Source organism: Balaenoptera acutorostrata, chromosome 1 (assembly GCF_949987535.1).
Source record: "Balaenoptera acutorostrata chromosome 1, mBalAcu1.1, whole genome shotgun sequence".
NCBI classification, from domain to species: Eukaryota; Metazoa; Chordata; class Mammalia; order Artiodactyla; family Balaenopteridae; genus Balaenoptera; species Balaenoptera acutorostrata.
This window is the reverse complement of record NC_080064.1, coordinates 91,433,219-91,445,461: the sequence shown is the minus strand read 5'-3', so window position 1 is coordinate 91,445,461 and position 12,243 is coordinate 91,433,219. Positions and strand designations below refer to the sequence as shown.

The 12,243-nt window shown below is 33.6% G+C and overlaps 1 protein-coding gene across 1 annotated transcript in view; it reads left to right on the top strand.

The window, feature by feature from the left end:
- COL11A1 (collagen type XI alpha 1 chain) overlaps window positions 1–12,243 on the top strand; it is a 214,494-nt gene that overhangs the window by 142,381 nt on the left and 59,870 nt on the right. Inside the window, exons 38-41 of the mRNA XM_007169509.2 lie at window positions 2,284–2,337; window positions 5,025–5,132; window positions 5,526–5,615; window positions 5,873–5,926. Of these exons, the coding sequence (XP_007169571.1) occupies window positions 2,284–2,337; window positions 5,025–5,132; window positions 5,526–5,615; window positions 5,873–5,926 (306 nt within the window). The remainder of the gene's footprint in view (window positions 1–2,283; window positions 2,338–5,024; window positions 5,133–5,525; window positions 5,616–5,872; window positions 5,927–12,243) is intronic.

Sequence of the window (12,243 nt, the reverse complement as noted above, 5' to 3'; positions counted from 1 at the left end):
TAAACTTGTTTATTATTGAAACTTAGTTTTTTTAATCAGTTAATTTTCATAATTAATTATTATTGTGATCAATTTCGTGTGCTATTCTTGCTCTCACAGTTACTAAGGAAAAAACTTTATAAGACTAATTTTTTAAAGTCCTGATTGCACTTACATCTTTATGTCAAACTCTGTGATTAGAAATTGGGCCAAAGGCGATCCAGACAGAGGGAACAGATTATACAAACATGTGGTGCATGGCTGTTTAGGGAAAGTTGAGATTGTGTAGACTTGGTAATGGATATTTCATGACATATGCTTAGCAATGAGTTGAATAGATTTGCTTTTGTGGCGTGATAACAAGTGGACAGGTGAGTGAACCTGACTTGAAAAACTGTAGTGGTCAAGGAAAGTGGCAAGTATAGTTCAAATAAGACAGGTCTACTCGACAAGAGAGAGGAAGCTGGATTTGCGAGTTTCTGAGATGACATGGTAGGATTAAATGACTGAGCTTGAGGACCTGAGGAAAGTCTGGGATCTGAAGTCACTTTGTTAATAAAGGGAGAGAACAGAGGTGGAAAATCAAAGGAGAGGATTCACTTAGTGTGAACAATTTTGAGAATGTTAAACTGAGGAAAAAGCATAAGAAGGCATTGATAACAATTGTGACCATGGAAGTTATTGAGATCATCTAAGGAGTAGCTAGCATGTGGGACTAAATGCTGTAAACAAATGATAAGAGTAACAGCACTAAGAGCTGTTAGCTCTCAGTGAAAAAGAAAAACAAAATATTATGTACATATATGCTTACATATGTGGGTACAAATTTCCACACCACTTAGTTCCTGAAAAGTTAAAATTAAGCAGTCAAGCTAAGTAAATGCTATAATATATTTCCCTTGAATTGATTCACTTTGCTGTTGCTGTTGATAACTCAAGTGGAAACTTGATGGTCTTAAGAATTAATGTATTTTTTTAATAGATCTTTATTGGAGTATAATTGCTTCACAATACTGTGTTAATTTCTGTTGTACACCAAAGTGAATCACCCATATGCATACATATGTCCCCATATCTCCTCCCTCTTGAGCCTCCCTCCCACCCTCCCTATCCCACCCCTCTAGGTCATCACAAAGCACTGAGCTGATCTCCCTGTGCTATGCTGCTGCTTCCCACATGTCGATGCTACTCTCACTTCGCCCCAGCTTCCCCCTCTCACCCCATGTCCTCAAGTCCAAAAAAAAAAAAAAAAAAGAATTAATGTATTTTAAAAATAGGAGAAATTTGTTTTCTTTCCCCATGGCATCAATTAAAATAATTACAAATACAGATTCTTTTCCTTTTTCCTGCTTTTAAGTTTTGTTTTTATAAAAAATGTAATCACAATTATCTGGAAGTTCATGATACAAGTGTGGGGCTAGTTTCTGCTCTTTGCTTTCTAACTTTCTTATTTCCAATCAGATGTTATAATGAATAAAACTTTTGCAAATACTATTTGCTTTAATTCAGTTCTTTGGCAGGTTTTTCTGTCAGTGTTTTGAATCTTTATCCAACTGTTAAGTCTCAATTAACTCACATGAGAAGGAAATTTGCTAATCATAATACAGTCATGCAGAATGAATAACCCAGGAGTCTAGAGAAATATAGATACCAGAATATAAGCCCAAAGGCTTTGTTTAGTGAGTGCATGTGCTCACATATACTGGATTTTATTCTAATGACTGCATTATATGCAAGGTACATTTGTAAGTATATTCTTTTGGGTTTTAAGAAGGAGCACTGATAAAATGTTGAAATAATGACAAAGCATGTAAAGCTTTCTTTTTATACATTTATTTTTATATCTTTTTAATTTTATGAGATTGTTGGAATGCAGGAAAGAGAAATGTATTAATATCACAGACTGTAGATTTATCTCTGTATAAAGAACCAGTGGACTGTTTCAAAGAATGTCTAAATCCTCATTTATTTCATCCATAAACGTTTCTCGATTAAAATTTCTATGTTGTCTGACACAGTGAAAGAGGGCTAAGAACACATTTTTGCTCCAGCTTCATTCCATTTTCTTGTTTTCTTTTTTAAGCTTATTGAAAGTAATCATAGGACTATAGTGTACAATAGTAAAGATGTTAAATTTTAAATATAAAAAGAACTGGAATGTAATAATTCATAGGCATTTAAAAATAAGTATTTCTAGCCAAAAGATGACTTTCTTTTAATGTGAATTATTCAACTATCTCAGAGAATTTTAATTTATGCTTCGTGTCCTGGATAGCTTTTATAGATTTTTTTTTTTTACCTTAGGGGTTTCAAGGCAAGACCGGCCCTCCTGGGCCAGGGGGTGTTGTTGGACCACAGGTACGTTCCATTTACTTTATTTTCCTAACAAGATTTATTTTCTTGTTTATATTTTCACCTTTGCTAAGTTGTGTAAAATTTGCTCATTTTATTGTGAAAAGTTTTTAATTGAAATTTATGTATTTTTGTACTTTGGATGGCATTTAAATATATAATTTGCCTACATCAAATGAACTTCAGCAAACCATCAGTTAGCTAAAGCGATTTTTCAATTGCCTGAATGAATAAAAGATAAAAATAAAATAAATGACAATAAGTCAGAAAGTTCACAATGAAGGTGACATGAAAGCCTGGTCATGGCATCATCTGCTAAAAACACCACATAATTTTTAAATAGATTGGCCATCATCTTTTTCGGGGATTTCAAATTATAAAATGACTTTAGTTTTCTGAGTAAAAATTAGATTTAGAGGTATAATATATTAGAAATATAAAGCTTCTAACACAATTCTTCTAAAATGTTAATATTTGCATTATATTACATGTTTCTTAAATTTTTTGTCTTCATAACAATGATTTCCATCAGTGATAAAATATTAGTGTGTAATCTTTGAGTATATAGAAATAATGGCAAAGACAAGTAGCTTTTCCAAGGGAGGTGGCAGAAAGAATCTCAAAAATTGATGCAGTATCCTGAATTATAGTATTAACTACTTATAGAAAATAATTCACGGGGATAGAAAACAATGTTTTTATTCTGGTGTAGCGTATTGAATGGACAAGACACATCTAGTTTACTCAGCTGGAATTTTACCCCTGCTAATAACAAATTATAGCAAAAGAGCAGTTGATTGAGTGTTTTAATTATTTAATTGCTTTAAGTAGTCTTTTCTCAGCCTACAATTAGTTCTTAATACTTTGTAACTCAAACACACATCACACACACAGAGAAATACAAAACTGCGTCTTCTTTCTAGGAATACGTGTGATAGAAGCAAAAACGAAGAATTCTTGGATTGGTTGATCCCTTTTATTTCAGAGATCACTTTGAAGCCAAGGGAATTTCTGTTTGCTACTTTATAAAGAAGAAAACAGTGTGCATGATGCTCTTTTGCAGACTTCTGTGTGTGTGCTGAGCCTTCCTTTTAACTGCTTATCAGTTTTAATTTTTTAAAAACCCTCTAAATAATTGTTTTCTTCTTTATTCCAAACAACTTCACAACAATTTTCTGTGGAAAAATCTAACTGAAAGAATGATTCCTATTATGTTATTCATCTATGAACAGAAATAGAATTAAGGCCCCAACTAGAATGTAAACATATTGGGGCTTAACTGAACATTTCAGGTTCTCACGATTTTGAAAATTCATCTCTGCCTAATGCAGACATCTGGTTTCTGAGCCCCGTGTTCTTTTTTGTCTCCCTACTTTAAGGCATAAAAATAACAGGTGTGTTATTGAATATGCATCTTCATTGGATTATTTTTCTTTATTAGTCCTTTTAAGAAAGAAAATTCTATAGCCTATTTCACATGTAACCGTATTTTCATGTTAGGACAAAGGAAGTGATTTAATAGGAGCAATATTGATTGCAATGCTTGATACTCCTTTTTTTGTGAGGTCATGTGAATCACCGCTCATTTTTGTCTCAGTGGTGATAGCCATTAAATTAGGATCAGTTCTACATTCCTTACTATTGAAATTCTGATCAGATGTTTAAGGAAAAATTCCTTTGGGGAGAAATGTTTATGCATTAATGATAAGTTGGGGACCTTCAGCAATACATAGTTAAAGGAATTTAAACCTAGAAATGTACACTCAAATTCGGGATAGATGTTTTTTTTTTATCCAAGACCAAAAAAGTAAGAATCTGTTGCATTTTTAGAAAAGTAACAGAGAATGATATTCCATAAGCAACTTCAGTAACACATTCCACTGTTTAACAATCTTAGCATTTGGAAACTTTCCCTTTATATATCTTTAACTTAAATCCTTCATTTTGCTTTTTTCTAAGTGGTGATAGAGAGCAACTGGTCACCATTCTCTATTTACACTTGAAATAGCACCACAAACCAGCACCACTCAGGGGACACATAAGTGACCTACCATTTTTCACTTTGGCATTTGCAGCAGTTTAAGGCAGTGGGCTATTTGTTATAGTCTTTGGCCGAAAGGAACTGCCAACCCAAACTCATGATCTTCAGGGTCCCCCTGCCACATTGTCTAGACTTTGTCAAATGAACGTAGATTAACAATTGGAAGGTCTGCAATCATGGAAATTCCAAGGAGAACCACTTTGGTTGTTTGGGTTCCAGGGGATATGAGCTTATTATCAAGCAGTGATTCATTGAGTAGTTACCAATGTGGTACCAGTGCCTCTTTTACTCCTAAACTCATTTGACACCTAATATAAAAAGAGGGGAGGGTATGAAATTATAGTGAAAAAACAGTTTTTAACAATACTTGGCCTCACTCTGAAACAATCTGGTATTAAATAAAGAAAACAGCTCTTTGAATTTCTCTATATATTTCCCTTATACACTCAGATTTTAATAAAGATTACACATAATCTTTCAGACTTCTACCAGGTAGTTTACTTTCAGTGCTTTATATGCAGTTTTGTAGGACATCATGAAAATAATTGAAAATGATAAACCTTTGTGAAAGGGAGTGATATTTGTTTTGGGTTTGTGTTATCTTTGCCAAAAATAAAAGAGCAATCTAATGAAGATTGTTTATCCAATTTAGGGACCAACTGGTGAGACTGGTCCCATAGGTGAACGTGGACATCCTGGTCCTCCTGGCCCTCCTGGGGAGCAAGGTCTTCCCGGTGCTGCAGGAAAAGAAGGTGCCAAGGTACACCATGCTCAAGGAATTTTCTTGGCTGAAAACATCCATTTACTTTTTACTGTAACTTCTCATTACTTGTCCATAGATTCTCTAAATGTTGGTGTAGTATTTAAATGAATGTCAGAAAGATATGTCAGTAACATATTCAGTTTATTGTATCTCAAAGCATGACTGAACAATATATAAGAACAGTTAGTTCTATTGACCATAAAACCATCCATTTATATACACTCAACTGTGGATAGTAGTTCATTTTAATGTATAGGACATTCCACTCAATACTCTCATCATTAAATGGTATTCAGGCTCTACTCACAGTAGTTTAGAGGTAATTACAATTTTGTTTCTGGAAACATGTAGAGTTTACTCTCTATGATGGATGTATATTATATTCTTTAGGGTGACCCAGGTCCTCAAGGTGTCTCAGGGAAAGACGGACCAGCAGGACTACGTGGTTTCCCAGGTGAAAGAGGACTTTCTGGAGCTCAGGTATAATTAACATATTAATAAAATATGTGAATAAAATTGCTTATTAGAAGCATTGTTTTAGGTCTCAACTAAATAAAGATTCATGAGTAATTAAAGGGAAATATGTAAGCATATGCATTGGTTGTCATAATACGTATAGCAATATACATTAGTGTCTGGAAACACTTCCTAATATTCTCATTTTATCAGTCATACATCTCCTCCTATTTATATTCAATTCACATCAATTCATTTTCTTTGCTTTTCACTTTTCCCAGGGTGCACCTGGACTGAAAGGAGGAGAAGGTCCCCAGGGCCCACCAGGTCCAGTTGTAAGTATGATTATAATAAATAGCCATGCTATCCATGATTGCAAATTACAGCTCTTCTTTCATTACTCTCATGCTGTGATCCCACAGTGTGTGGAAGAGAAAATAAACACATGTCAATCAAATCAGTCAATGCCTGGTTTCTACCAGTTGCATGCTCTAATGAGTGCAGAAACAAAAGAGTTTAGATGACTGAAAATATTTATTTTACCACTGTTGTCAAGAGGTAAAAGGAGCTATCTTGCTTCTTACAATACCTGAGGAAATAAATCGTGATTTGTCTGATTCTGAGTACTTGATGAGACTTGAATTTTATAAATGCTCATTAAAAAAATCCCGTAAGTGTGAAAGGCATATATCCATTTTGTATATTATCTAGATTGCTTTATTTAGTCAATGTAACCTTATGAAATAATCGGCGAATGAGTAAATATCAGATTTTTATTTTCTTGTGATACATATAACCCTCCAGAAAGCATTAGAATACAGCCTTCATTTTTTTCCATTAATTTACCTTCATTCTTAGCTGTACTGTGTGAAGTTACCAATAACAGCCAAACTACCAATTTTAGCGGTTTCTTCTCATTCTCCATTTTATTTCACCAATCTAAAAAGCTGAAAGTTGCCTTAACTTGCATCTCAACTTCTTTATATAACATATTGAAGTCATACTAGTTGTACCTCCAAAATATTTCTTTAATTTGTCCCCTTTTCTTCATTTCCACTACCACCATATTTGTTCAGACTCTTTCCTTTCTCTCTTTGCTTAATAGTGTCTTATCTCCTTGACTCTCTTTCTTACCCTCTTCTGTTAGTTTTGCCCACTGATTGTAGAATTATAGCTTAATACACAACCTTAACTCTTCCATTCCTCTGCTTATACATATCTCATGGCTCCACACTGTCTTTGGAAACCAAACTCCTTATAAGTTTCTTCAAAATTTGATCCCAATCACTATAGTCTATTTTATTTTTCTTAAGGCCTACATTCTAATTCTAGCCAATTTAATGCACTGAATTTCTTGCTTATCATACTGCCACAATCTTTATACTTTGCAGAGAATATACTTTATACTTTTCTTCTTCTTCCAGGAAACCCCATTTTTCCTTTCTCTATTTGAAAAAAATCCTACTCATCCATAGAGATCAAGCTTAAATGTTAAAATCTCTATAAGGTCATCTTTGGACAATTTGCTTCCATTTCATGTATTAGTGAAATTTCTCCGCTCTTTGTGCTCTTTGTTATGATTTGCATTTTAGAAATTGCATTGGAATATATTTGGTTGTCTCTTTCATTAGACTGTGAGTTCCTTATGTTACTTTGGTTACATTCACAGCACAGTGCTGTCAATATAATCATTCCATATCTACCTATTTAAATTTATCATACATCCTGATATTGGAGTAAAGTGTATATAGCATAAATAATACTGAGAACATAGCAATATAATCTTTGGCAGATTGATTAACATTATATTTAACCTGTAGATCATACAAATGTCATTGCAATGATTATGGTGGGTATGGATATCTGATAAGGATTTTTTTAAAAAGAAAAATAAGACTTTTCAATAACTATATTTGATATTCATAAAATTATATAGAACATTTTAAGATATCCAGATAAGTTAGTGGTGGTAGCACGAGTAGGAAAAATAGTTGAATAAGACAGAAGTGCTTATTTGAGCATAGATAGAATCTTCAAAATTTTCAGTGCAATGCAATCTATTTATCCAGAACTTCAGGTTCTAAAGTGAATTTTAGTTTGGAATATGGATGCATTTTTTAAGATCAATGGTTATTGCATCTGTGAAACCTGAATCATGAGCACAACATTTAAATTGTTTAAAGTTATTTTTTAGGAGCCAAGCAAACAATGTTATCTGAGGTCTTTGGACAGTTGAAATCAATATATCTGTAGGGTACATAATATGCCCAGGAGATATATACTTTAATAGAATATTAGTCAACAATTATCCGGTTACATGTGAAAGAACATAGTAAATTTGATCAAAAAGATCTAATATTTATTCATTTAGCATCAAGAACTGTTTATTTGGCAATTACTACTTACTTCCCTGTATACAATTAAGCTCCACAGAAGATATACCTCTAAAAGACTTAAAATAAGGGAAACAATTTTGAAAAGAAACACGCCAAAGACGAAATAGCACTATAAGACAGTCAGTGATTAAATGCCTAATGATATACAAACAACAAATATTAATTATTCAAGGGCAGGGGAAGAGAAGAGAAATCAGTAAAAGGGTCATGCAGGAGGTGGCCCTTGAACTTGGCTTCAAAGAGTATAGAGGATTACAAAATCATTAAGATCTAGAGAATGATACTAGGAAAGAGATAAGGTGTTTAGGGAACATCTGGTCTTACCAAAGTGTGGCACCTTGGGAGAGGGACTAAAGTGTGATGAATTCTTGCTAGGATCCAGGTACTCTGCTATGTATTTACATAATATAATGCTAAAGCAGAAATATAATATGCCATATGATTATTGAAGCTCTAAAATGCCAAGTTGAAGTAATTTGCAGATTTGAAGTTTTTGGAGTAAATGGAGTAAAAAAAAATTAAAGTTTTTGGAACAAACAAATTTAATAAAGTTTTAGGGAAAAAGTTATCATTAGTGTGTAATATATAGCAGAGATGGGAGAGACTCACTGAGCATAAAAGTTCAGTGATCAATGTCATAATATGAGTGAGCCAATGATAGTTCAGTGGGAAGTCAAAGGCCAGTGCAGATGGAGCAAACACTAGGAAGGCAGGATAGTAGGATTTATTACTAAGATTGGATATGGGCAGTGAGGAAAGATGAAAACTGAATGATGACTTCAAGCTTGTGTCCTTGGGGGAATGACAATTTAGTGATGCCTGGTCAGTTTTACCTGGTCAGGAACAACGACAAACACAAAACACTCTCACACGAAAGCTCAAAGCCTCTTAGTAGTCACAAAAGATTTTAAAAGGCTTTTATACTTTGCTAATAGAAATGCTCCACAAATGCTGACTGTGAGTTTATTTATTTGGAATTAGAATCTATTCTTACAATAAATTAACATACCCAATTCAGTAGGCATCAACCAATTAAAATTCTTCCTCAAAGTTGTTGGAAAAGGAACCACTAAAAGGAAAGACATCATCCACATTTATTAGTTCTTTATGCTATTACTGTAATTGCTGTAAAATATAATAAAGAGGTTCATGATGATGACTCCTACTCCATAACAAGTGCTAAACAAGCCTCAGTTTACTCCAGTTAAAGCAATTACATGCATGTGAAATTTGATTTTGAAATTTTTTAATTCCAAATTACCAAGATTAAAACAAAAGTTGTTGATTTTCTAGATGTAAACTTTAATTTATTCAGAAAATTTGTTCATGTTAATTCTCATTTTTTGAGGTTAAAGACTTAGGGGGATTATCTTGCAATTGATAGTAAAAACAAAGGATAAGGAGTGCTGACTTCTTTGGCAAGAAAGATAACATGTTCTATTTTGCAATGTTGATCAAAGACGTGACATCGAAATATCAGAGGAAAATATCTGGTCAGTTGGTGAGAGACAATGAAATTGTAATGCATAGGGATAAAGGTGTAAGAGTATCCTGTAGAACTCCTGAGTTTGTATCAGTCTCATATTAACTTTACCTTAGGGATATTGACCAAGTATTGATAAGTGCAGGACTAAAATTTACAGGAACAGAGAGGGATAGAGATTCAGCACTTATGCATACTAAGGAAAAAATATTAAAGTGATGAGTTCTCTAAGGAAAAAATGTAAAGAGAGATGTGGATGGTAAAGGAAGTAGAAAAGGGAAAGGAAATTATTGCGTATTTATTCTTTCAACTCATGCTAAGAACTTTATAATTGTTATCTTATTTGATTCCTGCAACCTGGCCCAGTAGATATTATCTTTCCATTTTTAAAGGCAAGGGATCTGAGACTTAGAGAAGGTAAACAACTTGCCCAAGTTCATAGTCCTTTGAAAACGAAACGCCACAGCACATTACATAGACCCGTTTCCAGATATGTGTATCTCTTACTCCGTAAATATTGGCCTAACATTCTTTCTCTCTCCCTCTCTCTCTGTCTCTCTCAGTTGCAGTTTTCCAAGTCCTCTTCATCATTCTCTATTTTGGTGAAAAATTTGTCAAAAGGAAAAGAGTTAGAGGAGCTAATATTACAGCTAACTAGGCTTTAATATTCCTATATGTGCTCTTTATAATCATTCTTAACTTGAATGAATCAAAGATTAAACTGCTTAAATGGATGTACAAGTTGAATCCTTAATGACCATAAATATTTTCCAGTATACTATTGAATCCTTAACTTTTTTCCTTAGAATACAATTCTTAAGGAGAGTAGTTGTGCTGTCTTTCTGGAATATGAGAGAAATAATAAGTTCCCTCATTGCATAGGACGTAAATGAACTAAAACTAAAAGCAGGTTTTTTTATCAACAGTTCTTGCTCACAGTGAGATTTGTAAAGTGTGTACATGTCACAGTTATGCACGTCAAACACTATACCTTTTCAATATATTCTGCCCCATGCAAAGCAAAATATATTTAATAGTCATCCATCTATACCTGTGTGCATGTATTCATTTATAAATATATTTAACACCTATTCTTTTTATTCATAATCTATTCAGTTGGAAACATAGGCCAGACTGTTTGTATCACGTTGTTATGACAGCCTATAGAAGTGGGTTTATTGGACTCTGATAAGTCTAGCTATGATGCCATTGGCTTGTATTTAGAAAAACTATAATGTGCAGAGTTGTATCAACCAAAAGTATCTATTTGAGGATATAGGAGATTTGTATGCAAGGCTCCTATTATGAGTATCCTCAGAAGAAATCTCTTACTAATAATAGCATTAGAAATGTTTGTGGTTTCTTGAGCAGTCAGCTGGGTTTCTTTTTTCTTTTAACTGTTATGAAAATTAAATTTCTCTTTTTATTATGGCTTACGGAAATAATGGAGTCAAATTTGGGACACAGTAGAGAAGATAACTCCTTGCTTTATGACTGTTTTTGTAACTTTTTGCGTTCAACTCTATACAAAAAGTACATATAATGTACTTTAATATTATCTGCTTTATTTTATTAGAGTTACTTTTTAAAAATGCTGTACAAGACCCATTGCATTGACTTCATAAACCATCAATGGATCATGACCTGCATTTGGGAAAAGCCTTGGTCTCTAGTATGCATTTTTAGATTACTAATATTGTTAGTCCTATTTTTTTGCCAATAAAAATGTTACTTGCTTATTTATATTTCTTACCTAACATTTCTTATTTATATTATCTTGTATTTATGTCTTCCCTGTAAGCTGCTGTAAGTCTTCTCTTATGGAAAACTATAATTAAATAAATATCTGAATACGCCAGACAATCTATTAAGCTGGAGTTCTATAGATTCATTAAATGGACATTTCCTGCATAGAGCTTATGGTTTACTGAGGATGATGGATGTGGAATAGATAAAATAACATAGTAAATAATGAGTAATATATTAAAAGATAGAACAAAGAACTCGAAGTGAAAACAATGTTTTTTCCCTAAAGGAATTATGTTGGAGTTAAAAGATATAAGTAAAAATCAATTTGATCTATGAAAAGCAAGTTTTTTATGGGCTAGACTTAGTCTTGAAGTGTTCATCAATGTTTAAGTCCTCTTAGCAAAGAATTGGTATCTCAATGTCATAGTTCTCTGAAGGTCGAGCTACTCGGAGTGAATGTATATTGAGAAACAGTTTTTAGTGCTCCTGCTGAAGACAAACAAAGTTATCCCGACAGGATCCTGTGACTTTGGGCTTCTAAAATCTGGCAGAAACCAAGCGCTCTCTGTATGCATGATGATGTACACAAAAGCTGGTAATAGATGCCCATCAAAGCAGGTCATGTTTTCTCATCTCAGGGGGTTTACTCGCTAAGTAGGTGTCTTGATGCACACACGCAACGCAGGAAGAAGCAAGGGGCTGAACAGCAGGAGAGGAGGGCAGCGCAGCGTTTTTCTCATATGTTGAACACAAACTGAGTAAACATTTTATATTTATGTTAACACACAGTATATACAAATATATTATGCAAACGAGTTCTCAGATTGCATTTACCACCTATATTTTCATAAAACAAAATCAAGGAAAATGTATTCCCTAAATAATCTCTCCCTCTTATGCTTTTTCTGATAAAAAAAAAAAAAGTCCCCTCAGGGACTTCCCTGGCAGTCCAGTGGTTAAGACTCCGCGCTGCCAATGCAGGGGGCATGGATTCGATCCCTGGTCGGGGAACTAAGATCCCACA